Genomic DNA, 20,646 nt, shown 5'->3' on the forward strand with positions numbered 1-20,646 from the left:
AAGATATCAGACCTGGAAGAAGACTATCATAAAATGGTAGTGATGGAGCAATGGTGGTGGTTGTGGTTGGGTGATCCTAGATGTTGTACCACTGAGAGAGGTGGTATAGTGTGCTATAAGTTTTTATGCTGTACATACTTGGAGATTATGTCTCATGATCTCCAAGTATATGCATGGGCTAATATAGGACATATTGCACTCCAAAGGCAGTAATGTTCTGCAATAAATGGAATTAATATAATAGTTATAAAGTCAACCAGATTAGGAGATTTAAATACAACAATATGAGAAGAATATTTTATCTGGCATCACTTTGTATATCCATCTGGACCTTCACCGCCTTCACCAACACAAAGAGGCTGGGTGACTACCAGAGAACTTTATGTCTACATCAATAAGGTGCTTCTAAATGCATTAGTGATACAATAGCAGTCATTAAAATTAATGAATACACATTTGCTATTCAGCGTTACGGCATACATTTATCTGATTTGCTTTTGAAGACATCAACAGTTTTATGCTGCAGTAAATGACAAGAGGAACTTTAATCTGTGATATAATGGATTCTGCAATTTCCCCTGCTTGGCACAGGATGTGAAGGTCTCATGCTAATATTGTATTGTAATGTGGACTCCAGTCTGACTCTTCCAGTCATTATTTTTTCTTTTCATTCTTCACAATGTTTTTTTTTTTTCATTATTACAGATTAAAATAGGCGCAGGTATTGGGAAGATAACATCATTATTCCATTAGTTAAAGGTTCAGCACAACTGATTTTTTATGGGTTGCAGTATTTACTTTTAAGAATGTTTAGAGTTTACATGTTTTTTTCTCAAATGTATTGGTTTCTGTCAAGTCCAAACTAGAGAAAAAGATTGTAGAAATGCTGTAATAAGGTCTACCTTTCTGTCTAGTATATTAGTTCCTATCACTGCCATAAACAAAAAAAAAATTGTAAACCATGTCACCAAAATTTAAAGCATTCTTAATTTTAAAAAAAATCCTGTAAATAAAAGCAGCAAATGCTCACCTTTTGCAATGCCTGCACTATTAAAGTTTGTTTCAATAACTAGAATCGGTTCCCCTGATTCAATTGGGAAGACATTTCTAGCAGTGTTAGTCTCTTCACTTCTCCACAACTCTCATTGATTCCTCTTTCTTTCTTTTGGTCACTAATCCCTCCTCTCGCATGTGTAAGGTCGGAAGGAAAAACCATTGCGAGTTGTAGGGGACCCATAAGAATGATATTCTCTACGATGTTGGGTTATTCCCAGTAAATTTTAAAACCAGATCTTGTGGTCAGAATGAATTGACATTGTCGACTCCAGGAAAGGTGAGTATTAAATGCCTTCTACACGTAAAGAGGAGTTTTAAGAATTAACTTTTTCATAGAGGCCTTCCAAAAGAAAACTTCAGGTAAACATCTAAATGTCTAAGTCTGTGCATTCATTCTTTGTGTGATTTACACACTTTTTTTTACCCTGCACAGCCAGTGATGTGTAAAACATGTAGTTCTACATTAGCAATTAATCTTTCTGGTTTAGCAATTCAGCTTTCCATATCACTCCTCCTCCTACTGTCTCCTCTTTGGAAAAGAGGTTAGTACTACCACCTCTGTGCAGTGAGCAGAAAAAGCTGAAAGTAGCAAAGGAGATCAAGCAATTAGCTGTCTATATTCTGCTCAAACCCAGTTTCTCTTTATCCGTGTATGTGCCTCAGCATCCCCAGCACATACATTGAGACTGTGAGCATCTGAATGGGATTTTAGAGTGTTGCAAACAATGAGCATGTTTCTGGCTACAAGCCTGCCCTGCCCTTCGCTGTTAGGCCTATATGGCTTAACTGCTCTAGTTGCCTGTTGTAGCGTTTTGCTGTCCTGCTGGCTATGTGTGCACCCCTATGGATTACCTGTTCCTGACTCTGTCATTGCTTACTAAGTGGGGACTTGCTATAGGCGAAGAGTGCAGAGTTAGATTGGGGGATTGGCGTCTGAAGAGCACTGAAGCTGGACCAGGGCCCCAAACCGAATCAAAATGCGTTACAAGTGCTCCTACTGATTAGCAAACATGTGTATCACAAGAATAGCAGGCCAAAATTACAAATTATTATATAAATGTTATAAGTAAACTCTGCGCTTAAACCTAATTCTCATCATAAAAAACACACATAATAAAATAACAGACCCGCAGCTTAAAACTGTGCAAACTAATTTTACACAAAAATGTTTTGTAGACAGTGCTACACAATAAACAAAAAATAATGAAATTGTAAAAATGTCCAATATTATATATTGTTAAAAAGATTACAATTCAAAATAAATACTAAGTCCATAGGTGATGAAAACATTTACGTAGTAATTCCCATTAATTCACTTAGGTTTTTTATACTATATACCTTATTTTTTATACTATATACCTTACTACATTTGAGGATTATTTAATTGAATTACAACTTTGTTATTTTTTTGCTAATCACTAATGACTAAACTTTTTATAAACCTGTATCTCCTACTTCCTGCACAAATTTCACTGGATAAAAAAAAAACTGTTAGCAGCTGGTGCAGCTGCCTGATGCTATTTAGATCACATATCTAAGGACTTGTTATCATTTTAATACTTGTAAAGACTTACCAGAAGTCATACTTTCAGTTACTTGTATCTTCAATATCTGATACATGATTTTCCATCTAAAATTAGAAAAATACAAATTGGGAAATTGTGAGTTTTAGTTTGGTTTTTAGGTGACTTACAGCTGCAGGGCATACAAAAACTAACTATATTGCAGATTTTATATTTTTTCTCAAGAAAGATGGGATGATGATTTTTTAAAAAAAATAATTACAGTTATTATTATTAGTAGTAGTAGTACTATTATTACTACAAAAAACAATAATACATTATTTATTCCTATTTAGTTTATGCTTTGATCTTGGGTTAAGGATGACTTATTTAGTAAAACATAGCAGTACAAAGCGCAGCCATTATTAATAATATTATTGATAAACAGTATTTATATAGTGCCAACAAAATGGGGTTGCAAGTGACAGACAGATACAAACAATGAAACAGGAGGAGGAGAGGACCCTGCCCAGAAGAGCTTACAATCTAAGAAGCCATCAAGGGCAAAATTCAGTAGCTCATATCAATCAATCAATCAATCAATCAATCATAAATCACCTACTTAAAGCTCAACTTGGGTCTCCTGTATGACAACCCAAGCTAGGACCAAATCGAGTTATTCTATGATGCTCAGGAGGGTTTCAGCAACACAGGCAGTGCTGTCAATCCAGAAAGCAATAGGCAGGACTAGGTGTAGCCAGGTACTAATTGACCTCCCCATGTGAATCAATAGCAATGCCACCTGCAACATCTTCTCATCCCATTTTAGTGCAAGCAGGTACAGCCCACATGAGAGTGGAAACACAGCTTTGAATCCAATGGCAGTGCAGCATCATTGCCATCCTATCACAAGAAGCTACATGACTTCACTGGCAGGATCAACAGGTATCTGTGGGATTCTGCAGAGGGACTGAAATGTGCAGGCATACCCTTAATTAAGTACCAAAGCTCATATTTTTGATAGGATGCTGTAGTTTTACTAATATTGGGTTAATCACAATCTGAATAAAATAAGCACTGATTTAGGCTGAGCTTCCCTTCCCTTGGTCCCATGTATTCAATTGGATTAAATCAATAGGGGCTGCTGACAATCTCATTATTGAGATTTAGGAACTTGAGTTAGGTGATGCATTTTCCCTGTCATGGCAGGTAATTGGATTAATCTTTTTTGCTTGTTTATGTAATTATATAATGTAATTATATAATGTAATTATACAATTTCTGTGTTTAAAAATGAGATTAGTATTTAAAAAGTTAAATATTTTCCAAAGATCATAAACAGGATACTACTACTCTATTCTGGAAAAAGTTCTAAATTTAACCATGTACCTCTAATATACAGTATATATAAGTGTTTATACTTTAATAAGTGCTGAAGCACATATTTTTAAGTGGATGCAATTTACAAACACAGATTAGTAAATAGACTGACTTAACTCCCTTCTTGCCTTTAGTATCCTGATCTTTGCCCATCTTCACTGGCCTGGCCAGGATGACTTACCTGCAGTTTATTGATTCCTGCATGACAGTCCATTTATTCCTGGCATGCACAAGGGTAGTTTACACATGCTCAGAGAATTTGACAGCTGGGCAGAGATCAGGGAAGTAAAAACCTTTATTGCAGAACGAACATCACCTGTTTGTTTTTGCAATATCCACAATTTTCACAGTGGGACTTTAGTTTCATTTTAAGCTCAGATCCGCCGCAATGGGTTATTACAATCTGAATATCATTTCCTGCCTTATTAAACTGTTTGTTGAAAAACTGTACCAGCAGTTATTTCTGTCTAATGCTGTCATCAAAATTTAGAAGTCTTTTAGAATCCTGATTTATTGTAACTATCTTGGACAAGTAGCAGATGACCACAACTCAGTCTGGTCTCCTTGCAATTGAATAAATATAAACCATATTTCTTGTTGTTTTGGGTATCATATATCCATAAAAATATAAACTACTCCCAACAAGTATTACAATAATAATATAATCTCCATATATTAATAATTATATAATAATATAATCTCCATAATACTGGCTCTAAGTATGGGGTGGATTTCCAGGTTATTTACTGTTCAGGAAATGTAATTTAGGGAGTTTCTAGTATGCATTTTGGGAAATAATCACTACAAACACAAGCAGTACAGCTTTTTGGAGAAAATGTATTCCAGCACCGCCACAATGCAAGCAGTAAAAACACTTTCGAGCAAGGCCTTAGTCACCTCAGTAGCTATAGGTATTGTGCAGAAACACAGCCATAGTAGTAACTTAGAGCCTTAAGGAATTGACTTTAATAACTAGGAATTGAATTTGTTGCTACAATCCCTCTTTTCTTATCAATTGGTATTAAAACAGATGCAGTTAGAGAGGTTGACCTGGTCAACTCTGGCTCATGGTCTAGTTTTGTGACACCAATACTTATGTATTAAGACCATAGTTGATTGCAAATGTTACATTGCAGAGGATGCACAGAACACATTTGTATTAAAACAGTAGAATAGATCTAAGCAGTGCATGAGAGGTAATATCAGATTTTATGGAAAATGCTACAGTTGCCAGATGGAGAGTTTAGACCAAAATAAAACTGAATACCAGTTCATTGCTTCCATCTTCATCAAAATCTTCCTCTATTCCATCTGTCATCTCTTCTCCATCAGCATCATGTCCTCCTTCAACATGTTCTTCGATGGAATTCTCAGCTGTTTCTGACTTACATTCTTCTTGAGCCAAATCGGAATGATCTTCAAGCTGCTTTTTCTGGCCTGCAATAGAAAATAGCAAGTCTTCAATATATTATTTTAACATTATTTCCTTCATTGTGCATTCCCCCCAATAATATGAATGTGCATTCTCTTACAGACATAGGAATCAATGAATACAGAAGGTGACATGGGCAATAGCCATTTCTAGTATTTGGTAGGGCAGACAGTAATCTGGAAATCTTTTCCTTTACTGTTAATAAAATCTTTATAGGTGAATAATTTTGGCAATAGGGTTTCTTTAATTCAATATCCGCCTTCAGCTAAAAGATTTAATGTAATCCAGTTAAATAAACAGCAAGATGAACGTTTGTTTAACACCAGCTTTGAAGCCATGGGGTTTTACATATATAAAGGTGGGGAACTGAGATTAGAAAGACAGGCCATGTAGACAGGCCATGCTCCAACATGTTACCATTTATATGATCAAAACATTTAAATATGGTAAAATATCCTTTGCTCCATGTTTATATTACTTTTTTTATATTGTTACCTTATTAAAAAATAGATGCTACTACTCTAGAATCTAATTCTCCCTATTTTACTGGAAAAAATAATTTGGCTGGAGTTCCAATTTTATGTTAGATGTTGTCTGTAGATATTAGGGGACAATATTCCCCAAATTTTACAGAGCACTCTTTGCCTATAGCAAGACCTGGCTCAGCCTTGAAGACTGCATGCACCGTCCCAGCACATGGTTGCCCCCAGAATTTCTGTGTGCAAGGCATGGTATCTGGGGAAAGGCAGAGGACTAGGGGACCACAGATAATGCAGTACAAAAGATTCCAGCAGAGGCAAGTCCATAATACAGAGCCAGAGGTCATACCAAGGTAATCAGTTCACCATACGAGGTATCCATGGATAATGACCATGCAGAGTCAGGGTCATAGCAAAGGTCAGTCCAGGTTGCATAAAATTGCAGGGTCTGAAACAGGCAAGGTCCGCAGTAGTAACTCTAACAAATGACACACAAGCAGCAAGTCAGCAGAAAGACTATAAAGTCCTATTGGCCAACGGCAGGGAAAAATGGAGCAAGGCACTAATCTGTTGGGATGCCAAAAAGGTATATTTCAGGCTGAAAACATAAAGAGAAGCAGGAGATTCTGCTATTCCTTTGCTCTCCTTGCTGCTGGAAGTGACACCACTGGACAGACAGGGTGTGATACTGCGGTGGCACACAGCATGGGATGGCCAGCCAGGTAAGGGTCACCTAACAATGGCAAGCTAATTCACGAAAGCAACACCTGTACTGGGTTGCATCCCCAAATTAAGGTAAGATGTGGCTTTGACCATACTGGGGTGCATTGCAAGCCCATTAGCAATGAACAAGCTGCCTTAAAGCAATAGGATTTAAGGGCAGGTTCAGACCTGACCTGGGAGTAATCTCGATCTTGGGTGGCTCTGTTCGATGACTCACACAGCAGCGCTGGTTTTTAAAAGAAAAAAGTGTTTGTAGATTTGACAGCGGGTGGCAGTTAATGGTTCTGTACAGCTCACTGTTGCTCCCATTAATTCACTATGGGGCTGCCATAGGAAGCTACTTGTAACGTCTCCCCAGAGGCAGCAATTCACTGGCGTGGGGGAGGCGGTAACCACGCCACACATTTTTTTACTTGTCTAAACATAGGCTTGTGTAATTGTAACATGCATGAGTCAATGCACCGTCATGTGTGAGTCCTGCTTTATGGAAGCCAATCAGGTTAGAGGAAAATAAAAATAAATTCCACATGAACTGGTTTGTTCATCTGAGATAAATAAGGGCAGAGAAAATACATAACATCAGTCTGTAGAGGAAAAAGTATAATTAGAAGACACTGTTCAGTAACTGAACTTATAAATGTTTATTCAAACAGCAGAAGTGAATGATTTTTTAAATTAGTTTATTTAGTTAGATTAATAAATTATTGATAGTCGCATTCACTGTCTAACAAGTAAATGTCAGAACAGCTACCTAATATAATGCAATTTAGCTAATACAGCAGAAAAATACACAATTGATCGGTTGCTACTGAAAACATAAATATGTAAAATAAATTAGAGAATACAATTCCTGTGAAGTCTTCACATTTCTAAATTTCTGTGCCTGACATAAATAATTCAGTGATGCCAGCGGCACTACGATACAGAGAAAGAAGAGGCTTTTCAAACTTAGTCTTTGAATGCTCAGTAAAGCTTTAGAGACCAGTCTAGCAACCCATGCAAAGTATCTTAAGCAAAGACCAATTCAGCGAAAGAAACTTTAACATAGGCATATTTGGATATTGCCATACTTTAAAGATATTCTTTTACTAAACTTTATTCACAAAGTTTAGAAAGTTCTCATTGCATTTTGTTAACAGAATCTTTACTTTGCTGATAATAGGCAAAGTAACCAGTTCTCTTTATAGCACAGAAATAAGACTCATTTTACATTTTATCCTCATATTCCCAATCTGCCTCATGGTTCCAGGAAATATTCAGTAAGTGGATTTTGGAGAAACATGTAATACAATTAGTAACCAATTACTAGGTGAAAACCAGGTCATGTAATGAACAGATATGTATAGCTCTGAGCATATTTCTACTTTTTGAGAAGTTATTGGCAGCTCTGGCAGAATTAGGGTAGTGGAAAAAGTAAATTGAAGAATGCATATTGGGCCTTCTCTATAATATGAAACCATTACTTTGGCTATCATGGGCAAATTAACATATTCACTTCTTCAATAAATATATTAATTTATATTACTTTTACTTAACTATGGACACAGGACATTTTATACATATTTTTAAACTGATTTATAAAAGAACTGTTGGGAACCAAATTGACCAAAACATCTTTAAGTTATCACACTACTATTAAAAACTAAAATCAGACTTTTGGCAAAGATGCTGTATTCTTGAGCTGATAGGAGGGTGTAATTAGTGAAGGGTGAAGAAAAGACTGGCATTCACCATCATGGGACAATAATTGTGCTCTTGGGGAATAGGGAAGCTACAAATGCAATTTAAGACCATTCCTGTGCAAATAACTAAAAAACTGTAGATATTTTTTCGATCACAAAAGACAAAATGGTTAATTTACTAAACAAACAGTAACTGTAGTAACATCCCCAATAGAATACCATTTATAGAGTGTTACGCCTCCATCATAATTTCAGAAAAAGTGCAACTTAAATGGATGCAAAATAAAACTGTGGCTGTATAGAGCAATGTTAAAGCTTGTACTACGCTTGTGAATTGAGATGCCAGAAGGCTTTCCTGCTGACATGCACAGCAGCATTTTTCTTTTCTTCAGTTTGAGCTTTGAAACCATTGGGGAATGAGGACTTTCTCTATTTCAGCAACAAATCTGAAATAAATCTATCTTTTCCAAAAATGATTTTGCATGTTGGAGCAAAACCAAAAAATATGAAATATTTGTTTCTGATATGTGTATATAAAAGGATTTTCATGTTGGAGAAAAAACAAAAAAATTGAAATCTTTGTTTCTGATATGTGGATCTCATGGAGCTATATCTTGGCATAGGATAGGTACATTTTAGTGGTACATTAAACAAACTACAGTTCGTTTTGCTATTAGTTTTGCTGGGTCTTCTTAAAGTAGAACTTGATTAGTTAAAAACTACACAGCAATGAGTTAAACTGTAAAAAAATAAACACTCTAGTCAAGGCATAATACACAACATAATGCTGAGTGCAGGGGTCAGGTCTTTAAAAAGTACTGCATACCACATAGCAGCCAGGATGATGCAATGTGCAAAGTTGTGCACAGAATGCAACAATAAACAGCAGAGGAAGAATGTCAAAATGTGAGGGATGGAATAGTATGAAGCAGGGGATGGGAATGAAATAAGGAAAAAATGGAAGGGAGAACAACAATGTCCAGTGGGGCATAGGGAGAAAATAGGGCCAAGCAAATGGTAGAGGGAAACAATAGTTTCCAATAGGAGTTAGGGGAAAAACAACAGGATCCAGGGTGAAGACTAAACCCAAGATTAGGTGACGTGTCTTCTTGTAAAAAAAAAAGTGTCAATTTCGCTACTCGTGTGAGATTGACACTTTTTTTAGATTCCAGGAAAGGTCCGTATGACGCATGCCCGAGATCCTGGGATATGCAATCCCAGAAGGATGTGGGTTTCCCCTTCAGTCTTTACCACGGAGGTAAATATTTAAAGAGAGTAGTCCCCCCTCCTCAAAAAAAATAGCTTGGACACCTAATATATATAATGGTAAAAATGTGATGAAAGATCTGATTTAGTTCTAGAAACCACATACTTTTACAAAGGTTAAAGGAAGTAGAAGAAATCATGTGAAAACTATGATGGAGCTCCTCCTTCTGGTGAGCTAAAACAATACAATTCTGGTGGGGAAAGGGTAATATATACCCAGGTTCTCTATATAGGACTCCTGGGAAAGGGGTATATGTCCCCTTATATGGCTAGAGATGTATTTACCACACTGATCTAGCCACACTTCGTTTACTTTTACTCTTATCTTTACAACATGACACTTTTTACCATTTAGGATTCCTATTTTATTAAACACCACCATATGTCTTTGCTTGTCATGAGCACAATATAATGTCGTCTTTCTGAAGTGGTAGCTATCAAGTGTATTAAATCAGGTTTGTGTCAAACAATTACCAAAGGACACATTGGTAAAGATAAGGCATTAAAACATTAAACAGAACTGAAATGACTAGAAATTCCTTAGAGGGGAATCTCTTGATAATTTAACCTCATTATAGAAAAACCATCAGTAAAGAAAAGATTTGAGAAATGACAGATGGGAGAAGCAGTGCAAGATAGAGATTGAGAAAAACGGATTCTCAAGTGGCACACGAATACTGTCATTCTAAGTACAAAGTAACACAAAGATAACAGACTATAACTGAACGTTTAGGCATTTAGTGCATTTATTGTATGTTATGTGCATGTAGTCTAAGTAATGTACTAGCTTTTAAAAAGAAAAAGGTGGATAAAATACAGTATAAGACGTCTATGGATAAATCACCTGTCATCTTTCTTTTGCCTTCCGAAGACCGGTACCATCATTGTTTAGACAAGTCCATTGTCTACATCATATACTGCAATACCTGTCTAGGGTGTCACAATGTAAATCATGGCTTCTGAGCAACTTTCTTTATGTTGTTGGCTGTTTATGTGCAATGTTTGTCAAACAGCTATACACAATGCTTTGCTGCCTCCCACGTTTTGACCTGCCAATGTGAAAAATCCATCACAATCTCATACAATTCAGACCCTTGCTGCCTCCCACTTTGGGACCGATTTATTAAAGATCTCCAAAACTGATACACTTTCATCAGCAAACCCGAAAAGGATCTGGTCCAGGATTGAAAACATTTGCTAACAAAAAGCAAATGACTTGTACAAAATCTATTTTGGGCAGCATTCAAAGAAATACTTTCTCACTAGAATGTAACCTATAGTCAAAATAGCTATAGCTATGTTTTCCTTTGTTAGAGTCGTTTTGGGTTGTTTAAATCCTACTCTATTCATCTATTGACTTCTATTGTATTCATCAGATTTGTATTTTCTGTTAGGTTTGTATTGTTGATATACAAAATGTCAGCACTCGTTCTGTTTTTTGCCTTGACAAAAGAAATCATTGTGCCCCCAAAACACAGGGAAGAATCGTGAGTGCTGACATTTCTTTTAACATATTTATATGATGTTATAATTGTTGTGCGCTACACACTTGTATACCTTCATTCCAGTTTTTTTTCAGTTGTTCTTAAAATACAAGTTTAAATAGTGCTACATTGATCCCAATGATATTTTACATTCCAGTGTTGACCGGCATCCAAAGTATCAGATTGAGTTTCATTGATATTCTGCTACTTTTCAATCAACACAGCATGCTCTAATCTCTGTGTTAAATGATTCAAACACATTTAAAATAAAAGGAATTATTAACAAATGCTGTTTACCACGCACATGGGTTTGAAGAGCAATCCAAATGCGAATGTATGGTTAAATAAACTCAACATTGCAATTTACTATTAGACAGATGTCCATGGTGGGGGTGTCCCCCTAGAAACTGTGAAATAATGAACTTCCTATTTTTTTTTTGTCCCTTCCTAATGGTCACAAAGACCACTGGTAAATATTTCCACCCCTTGCAGCTATAAAAAAAAAATGTTTTACCGTTTTGCTGCTTAACCCAAAAAATTTTGTTTTTAGAACTTGAATTATGTATGTTCAATTTTGAGTCTTCCTCTCTATACTTTTGTCTCTGTTAGAAAAATCCCATATAGGAACATGTACTATTCACCTATGCAGGTTGACTCCATGTGCTATTTACAGTGTAAACTTCTGGTTCTTTCTCATGGACCTATGGCGATAATATCAGACTGATTGGACTATTGGAATTGAATTAATGAAGATCATGCCTCAGCCTCCAGCCAGCAGTAACAGTCTGTTAGGATTTACTATATTCTTTGTATGAAAAACATTAGGAGCAAACCCCCCCAAAAATGTTAATAAATGGCAACCTACTAGTTCTTGGATGCAGTGACTGCATTAGTATCGATTTTCCTTTTTTTGTTTTAATATTGTGAATTCTAGTAACAATGTTTCTGTCCTAGAATTACAAAACTCCCTCTGTACTGTCTCTGTAGAGGAGCAGCAGTGTCACCCGTTTAGACTACAAATGCCTTCTTCTCATTACACATAGGTGTTCTATAGGTCACATATCATAGCTGGGAACATTAAAATCATTGTTAAGGAATTAGCTCAGTACATGGGTACAAGTTAAAAAAGACACTGACAAATTTTTCTGTTCTAGCAGAAAAGGGACATGGCCAGAAAAAAAGTAATTTAGACTCCATATCTAGGGAGTAGTAAGCTGCAATATATTACATTCTTGGGTTTAGGCATGATTTATAAATACCTGTGGTAGTCAAAGCACAGTGTAGGTATGGAGGTAAGCATTCTGAAAACATGTATCCCTGTTTCATATGAAAAGCACACACAAAATGATGCATGCAGGAGTTTGGGAGTGGACTGTAATAAAGGCAAAGATTTTCAAATATATTGAATGTGGTTTCCTAAGAGGTAAAATGTTCTGAAAAAATAAATAGGTTCAGTAGAAATGTTCTACTTATGTTCAGTAGAAATGAGCAGATTCAGGACTTTAAAATATAATGCTTATGGCTGTACAGATGATTCTGGTAGTGTTAAAAGCAAATTTATCTGCCAAGTGTACATGGCAGATCCCTGGAAGATAACAAAGTATCCTAATGAATATGGCTCAACAGTCGACTGATGGAATACATAAAACCACTGCGATACTTGTATGCCAACACTGGTGACACAAATAAACTGAACAAACCTATATATAAAATATATAGATAAAAAAAAACCTCTCAAACAATTTAGGAGTCATTGGTTATATAACAAAAGTCAACCCATTAAAATATAACAGGATATAAAGTTACGCTAGCTCTAGTCATTTGTTCATTTTGCAGAACAAGAGCTCCCACACTATGTCTGGTTGTAAGACTATAATCACATTGTTTATGAGGCGTAAAATTGTTGCAAACAAATTTAAAGGAAATCTATTATTTTTCCTATTTAATTGCTTCTTTCAAAGCTTCTGTTGAAGATGCGATGTTCTTCAGACATTGTGTTTTAATCAATCACGAGTGAAGTTAGCGGTTTCGTAATTATGAGCACAACCTGTGTAGTGAACAATCAATACCTTCATTGAAAAGAAAAGCTATATTTTCTGTTAATTAAAATAAAATCAACTACGCTGTGATTTGAATGCCAAAGCCCTAAAAAACAAAAATCACCAATTAATTTTTGGAAGATCACGGTATATGTATGCTTGGTACCTACTTAAAAAAAAAAAAAAAAAACAAAAAAAACAAACTAAAACAAATAAAATGAATAAAAACCTACTAAAATGTAGTTTTTTTCCCCAGTTATAGTTATAATGAAATTCAGGGGTGGACTTGAAGTGGGCTGGTGAGCAGCTAAAGCAAAATGGCACAATACCAGTTAGGTAGCGGCTGATACAGTAAATGCTGGATAGATTCAGGGTTGATATTTAGTGAATATCTTACAAATTAATGGTTATTGGTGCTCACAACTGAGTCCCAGTATTAGCTCATGAAGAATACTTAAGCTATGAAAATACAGAAGTGCAATGGTTAGATTTAGGGGTTAATAAAATTTAACCACATTTTTACCCAAACAACCCCCAGACTACCCATCATAACCCCCACAGCTCCCACGCTATATGAGGGAGTTAATATTCATATTTAGCTAGAAAAGCACATTGACATTACTCTAATTCTACCTTGGGAGTGTTGGTTGGCTACCTTCAGTTTCAGGGGGGAAACTCGGTTCCAATGAGGTGGAAACCAATCACAGATGCATTTATCCATTGACCTATGAGGAAATTTGGCAGCCATTTAGGTGGAGAAAAAGGATAAATGTTTGGAGAACAGGAGTAACTGAGGGGCCCTCATGATGAGAGACTAGAAGTCTGGGGTCACAGGGCAGGATGGTCCTGCAGCTCTGACCTAGTCTGGCCAGGGTTGTGGACTGCTGGGGAGTATGAGAAAGCTTCCCAGCAGTTATAAATATATGTTAAAGATGTGAACAGGGAGAATCTGCTGGGGAAGGGACCTGCAGGAAGGTATCTTTATGTCAGGAGAGGAGGGAGGGAAGGACAGGATGGAGAGAAGGGAGGGAGGGAAGTGAGACCCAATTTGGTGGAAAGAGTTTCAACTACTATCCAATGTGGATGCCTTCACATTGAAGTATTGGAAGATGGAGATGAAGTTTTGAAGTATTGGAAGATGGAGAAAGATGGAGAAAAATTATCTGAAAGTGGACTGAAACCACCGGATACTCTGCTTACTCCAAACCTCTTTCCTAGTAGAATATTTCTCACCATCAGAAGGTAAACCTGGAAAAATTCAGCTGCTCCTGCGAGAGTGCTACTTTTTAAATTTGGTTAATAGGATAATTGAATACCTTGAACAATGACATTTTCTTTTCAGCACTGTCTTTACATAACTAGATAAATACAGCAGAATATAACCCATGTTTTGTTTGCAGAGGCAAAGCTCAACACAACTTTAACCCTCAATAGACTTAATACTAACAGTGTTGTCCATAATGTATTAGTTGCATTAAAAGAGGGCAGATTTTTAAAAGCACTGTCATTTATATTTTATTGAAGGTGTTAAAGGCTAAAAACAAGTGCAAGATAATGCCTTTGTCTACCAATAATTATGATGTGTTTAAAAGCAAAATCCAAGCATCCATAAATAAGTATTTTTAAGGTAATAAGTGATACTTGTCACAGTCCCTCCATTATCCTCAGTTCAGATTCAATATATTAGCAAAATACTGGTTTTATAATAGCAAGTGATTGCAATCTGTATGTATTCTGCATCTCATTACTAATCTTGTACTGCAATTATACCTGATGACAGTAAATAAAGACCTAAGGGCCTGTGTTACAATGGCATCAGTTTACCATGAGTTTGAGTTGCTTCTGAGATTATTCAAAATTAATTGATATGTGCATTTCCTGCATTTTAAATCTGCTTCAAGAAGGTTTTGCATTCCTATAGACTTGTATGGGAATGTGGCAAAACCCAGTTGGCAAATTCCCCCAAGTGGGAATTATAAATGTTAAAAAAAAAAATTTATATCTGGGAAACAAAATCTTAACATGTACACCTCTGCAAAAATAAATTGTTTAAGTTCTTTGATGGAAGGTATAAATACTGAAAAAAGTTGGTAATCTGCCAGAAATCTAGTGTAGTCCCATCTTTCTATTTGAGCTAACAATAGTGTTTTTGCTTTTCTGGAATCCCTAGCAATGATGCCCGATTTTCCTAGTTCTTCTGTGCCAGATCACATGACTTCAGTCACTTAAATTAAAGGTAGAAAAAAGGAAAATAAATGAGTAGGGCTGAAAAAGGATTTCCATGCAGCTGATGCAGTGTGGTCAACTCAAACAGAAAGTACATTTTTGAAAACAACAGACTTGTTTTCTCTTCATGTAACTAACAATACATAGAAAATTATGCATGTACTGCAAAGATGTGCTGAATATTTGTTCACCATCAGGCATACACTTTAGGAAGACCAAAGTTATTGGTATATCCCTACTTATATGCAGCCTAGTCATAATTAATCATATTTATTACAGCAAGTTGTGTTTTCTCCTTTTCTTTACATAAAGTGGAAATACATGAAGAACTAGCTGGGTCCTGAAGCAATGAAAGGGCTAAAATATATGTCACTATAAACTGTAATAGACATGATCATATATTTTTTAGGCTTTCAGATTGCTTTGATTTTTGCGCAGCTTCTAATAATATTTTATTACTTTCCAGTAGGCACCAGAACAATGATTTACTGATCATGAATTAAGCAGAATTTTAAAACTCTTTTTTATTCCTTCTAACTTCCCAGTATTACTTGACCTTTTACAGAAAAATGTCTCTCTGCTCAATTTTCATATAAATGTACTCATATATGAGCACAGTGCACCAATTTACCAGGTAACCAGGAAAGATTTCCTTTTCATGGTAGGCAATACCTTACATCTGAAAACCTTCATTTCTCATATAAGATGTGTGAAGGTTTTTAAAGGACATTACATTCAGGAACTTTATCATGATGGTCTGCTTTTATTGTGATCTTTGTTGGAATACTGGGGGTATGTTATTAGATTTAGGAGCAATTATATTTTAGGTATACTCCTAGGTAACAATGGGCTATGACGCCCAGCATTACTGAAAGCCTTCACAAAAACGATCATTTTGCACAGTCTTCTGTTAACTAAGAAATTATATTGTACAATTCAGAGCAGTCTATGAACTAAAAAACAATTTTAAATAAGAAATGAACCATTATTGTATTTGAAATAGACAATAAAAGTGTTAATATTATATATAGATATTAACTCTACATCCCCATACTGTAGTACTGGCGTGAGTGACAGATGCATTAGTTTTAAGGATGCCAGATACCTATGACATATCAAAGCATTAATATATTTTTATGTAAAAAAAACATACAGTGCTGATGACCTCCTTACTAAATTTGCTGTGTCCCTTACTTGTGAAGTCTGTTAGTTTTTGGTTTTCTACACGGAAGATTTGGTCATGTACAGTGCACTTTTCCCAGACCAGAGGTTCAGTGAAGTTGTGCTCAGTGGAGGTAAAATATACTAGGAAGTGTAAGTGGTCATATACTTTGAGAAAAATGTTTTATTCCAAATATTTAATTGCTGAAACTAAATACAGTTTTTTAAAATGTTGCTTGATTTTAGCAGAAGACAGAAATATGGTTAGTGTCAAACTAACTCATGTAAATATGTCTCAAATTCATCTGTCATACGTTATCATGGATGCTAATACTAACAACAAACAGATACACATTAGATGTATGTTGTTAAGCGGGACAGTTTTGTATGTGTTGAATCGAGAAGATTTGTATTGCAAAATGGCCATTTATCTGGTCCACATCAGAATATGTCCTTCTTTTTTAAAGTGTAATTGAAACCTAAAATTGAAATGCACACAGCACTGCTCACTGATCTTTTAAAGTCTGCATCTCTTGCAAGTACAATCTGTCCAGGTTTGCTGCACCAGCAATGGCAACCTTTGTCTGCATGCTCCTTTGAAGATGAAACCAGAGCCCACCAACAGACAGCCCTACACTACATCAAGTCATTATTTTAAAAAATGGCTGGTCCAGTCTTTAATTTTAACAGTTTCATGATATTTTCATTAAAAAAATACCCCACCCTCAAAAAACTGAAATAAATCTAACATTCCTAATGGATTGGTCTGATAAGTTTCCAAAAATTGTGAAATACTTCCAATTGTAAAAACTCCCTTAGATCTACCAATCAGATATTTTGAACATTTGTCTGATTGGATGGAAATTGAATATGTAGGTATGCTTTTCTTTAGCATAGGTTTGTTACTCTGTTTTAAAGAAGATTGTGCAGATGCTGTATGATCAGATTGTAATATATATAGCCAATTTTAAACATTAGTTCTTACCTATATTTTAAAAACAGGGGGTCAAAAATGTAATCACTGGTGTACACTGACTTGTGTTTAAATTTGATGAGAGGAATGCTTCTGAAACATGTTGCATGCCTCCTTGCACTGGCACAACACATTAAATGAACGTGGGATGCAATGTTAATTCACTAATGTGCTGAATCACTTCATCAGCTTCATTAGACATTCCTCGTTCTCACCCTGCCAATAACTATTGATGTACAGCACATACAAGTATGAGTATATTCTGTTAGTATCAAGGAACAAGAAGTTCTAGACATTTATCATCCAGACACTGCAAATGGAGATACATATAATCCCGCTAAGCTCCTCTGCAATGCTTTTTACAAAGGAGAATTTATTTTCCATGGTGTCTCATATTTTTATACTCTGCTCCTGCTAAGAAGTGAGTAAGTTAGAAGCAATGTATTGTATCAGGTCAATGTACTAGTTACAACAGAGCAAATCACCTTTTTAACAAATGAGGCTATGAATTTTATTAGCTTGTGTTACCTTCTTCATTTAGCTATTTAAAGATTACTTATCTGCAATAAAGACCTAATACAAACGGCATATATTAAAATTTCTTTAATCAAGTGATCTTCATTGCTACCACGTAATAAAAGTTTTAACGGATTTGATTTTTGATTATTGTATCTCAACTCAGATACCGTTTAATATGAGTTTTATGCTCATGGATTTTCAATTCTTTCTTAGAAATTCACATCTCTGAGTTATGTGCTTTTTCTTGCTTTAATTTTTGCCTTAATGAGATTCCAAGGGCTCTGCCATAAATCACTTTCACCAACCTGCTTCAGCCTTCTGCTGTTTTTCAATTTTTTCCAGCCTGCCCAGCAAGGAGTCGATCTTGGTTTTGATTTGGGTCAGTTCCTTCTTGATTGTCTGTAGCTCATCAGATTTTACTGGGGAAAGAGAAATAGACGAAACTTAAAAACAATAATTTGATCTTAACAGACAGATAGCACAACTAGCTCAAATGTTCTGTGCATTATGGTGCAGTCACAGTGTATCATTTCTGTGTCTGCTATTTGCAATGTTGTTAGTGATTTTCGACAAATATTGTCAAGAATAAAGTTCACATCAGGGATCCCGGAATGTGTCACTTTCAAAGAAAGCCTTCATTCGGACTGAAAATTCAATGTGGTATCATTTTCAATCAGCTTCACTATTTATTTTATCCATGTCCACCATCTCCAAAGTATAGCATAATAATACGTATTTTCTGCAGTAATCTGTGAGCACAGTATTATCAATGGTGGCAGGGAAAGTGTGTTTGGCATAAATATGAGTATAAATTTTGGGTGTATATCTGACAATGTTTGAGGCTATTCATTCAATTTTATTGAGACCTATTTCTTATGTTCAGGTCTATATTTTTTGTGAATAGGCACTTTGAAGCTTTTAAGTACATTTGTTGTACAAATGAGATTTCAATGTACAGCTTGATGCCAAATAGGATATTTCTGCTGCAAAGTGTAAAAACATACTTATTCAAACTTGTAATGGTGATAGGTCCACTTTACTAATGCAACTTGGATTCTACTCCCAATAAATTCCATCAACTATTAAAATATTATATTAATATATTATATATTACAAAGCAAATTGTAACTGATTTCCCCACTAACAAGGGATTATGATATTATTTCAACATTTATCGCTGGAGTAGACCAACAATCAGTTCATAAAATTACCAGTATGTCAGCAACAACTTCACATGTTCTTGTTGAATTTATAAATCTTTTTTTTTTTTTTTTTTTGCAAGAACAGAGAAAGCAATAGTTTAAATCAAGTTTAGTTGTTTTTTTTTTTCATTTATGTCCCAAGGGGGGATTTCCCTACACTTAATTTTCTAAGGTAATCTCTTAAATGTGAAGGAAATCCACCCCAAAGCTACGCATACATGCTAGATAAGTATCGCCTTATCTGACATTGCAGAATTATGTTTTATAACACTATAGCTGAGGCTACATTTTTTTATAAAAAATGTAATGTATTTTAAATTCTGAGATTACTTTATTCTGAAATCTGATTCAAAGCAACAGTCCATGCTGTAAAATTGCAACAGAATTCATTATCCGGACATTCTGGCACAACGCTTGCTGAGTTTAGTCAAATGAGGCTGTTTCATCTTTGTTAAATATGTTTTAGACAGGTACTGTGACGGGACAAATATTAAAGCAGCCACAGCAAATAAATGGAACCAATGGTGCAATCAGAATGAAGTGGACAGCATGCAGTCTGCTCACTGATATAGCGCGAGGCTGACTCATTTATCTTATAAGGACCTGTTTCTGGATCATATAGGTGTAAGAAAAAACAGCAAAGGGCTGAATGTCTGTTGAGAAATGGACCTTTCTATGGACAAGACAGTAATGAGTAGAAACTATTGCTTTGATATTCACTGCATCCATTCTTATGCAACAAGTCACCTCTATCCTAATATCCTACATCTGCTTGTAGCTCCTCCTCATCCAACAACCTTGGCTTGTCCTTTAGTTCTTTTATTTTGGCCACTCAGTTCCTGTTTTTTTTCCAGCTTTTACCTGTCTATAATCTTCCAATCGTGTTATAAGTTTGCATACTTTTCTATTATCCTGATCACAGTCCGGTTCCTGACATCTTTGACACATCATTGCTTATGTTCTAGAATTGAGCTTTAACTGTTGCTTTTGTTTACCAGTGATGAAAACTCAAGAGGTTCAATGTGGGAGTGTTATTCAGTAAAACCTGCTTGTCAGTGAGAATAATGCTATTTGTCCTGGTGACTATATTTGGTGACCGTGTATGTGTATGTGTGCATTTGTGTGAAAAAAGGCATATATAGTATACAAAGTTTTAAGTTTAAAAGCTTTTTAATTAATATAGTACCAAAACTATTTTGTCCTTTTAATAGAAACTTAACTAAACAATTAAAATTTACTGCTAAATGGGATTTCTTGAAAAAATGCTAAGCATATACTGAGAATACATGAACTTGCCTAATCTCATCCAGTATTTATTTTTCCTTGTTTAGAAGATCTAATTTGTGAAATACATGGAGACGCTTTTTTCCCCAAAGGTATAATGTTCCTAAAGAGGCATATACACGTCTGCACTTACAATTTAAAGACAATTTTTAAAAAATGTCATGTAAATTTGTCAACCTCCCACATCATAGTGGGGAATCCATCTAGAGCATCTGGACGTCTAATATTCTTTTTCATT

The 20,646-nt window shown here is 35.4% G+C and overlaps 1 protein-coding gene across 8 annotated transcripts in view; it reads right to left on the minus strand.

The window, feature by feature from the left end:
- Positions 1-20,646, minus strand: part of RALYL (RALY RNA binding protein like) — a 373,375-nt gene that overhangs the window by 5,573 nt on the left and 347,156 nt on the right. For 7 of the 8 annotated variants that reach the window (XM_072410992.1, XM_072410986.1, XM_072410987.1 and 4 more), the window contains 3 exons: positions 18,228-18,341; positions 5,206-5,375; positions 2,631-2,686 (listed from right to left, as the gene is read on the minus strand). In XM_072410992.1, the coding sequence (XP_072267093.1) occupies positions 2,645-2,686; positions 5,206-5,375; positions 18,228-18,341 (326 nt within the window). In that variant the 3' untranslated portion in view covers positions 2,631-2,644. The remainder of the gene's footprint in view (positions 1-2,630; positions 2,687-5,205; positions 5,376-18,227; positions 18,342-20,646) is intronic. The other variant, XM_072410990.1, reaches the window with a different exon arrangement.

The sequence above is a fragment of the Pyxicephalus adspersus genome, chromosome 5, assembly GCF_032062135.1.
Source record: "Pyxicephalus adspersus chromosome 5, UCB_Pads_2.0, whole genome shotgun sequence".
NCBI classification, from domain to species: domain Eukaryota; kingdom Metazoa; phylum Chordata; class Amphibia; order Anura; family Pyxicephalidae; genus Pyxicephalus; species Pyxicephalus adspersus.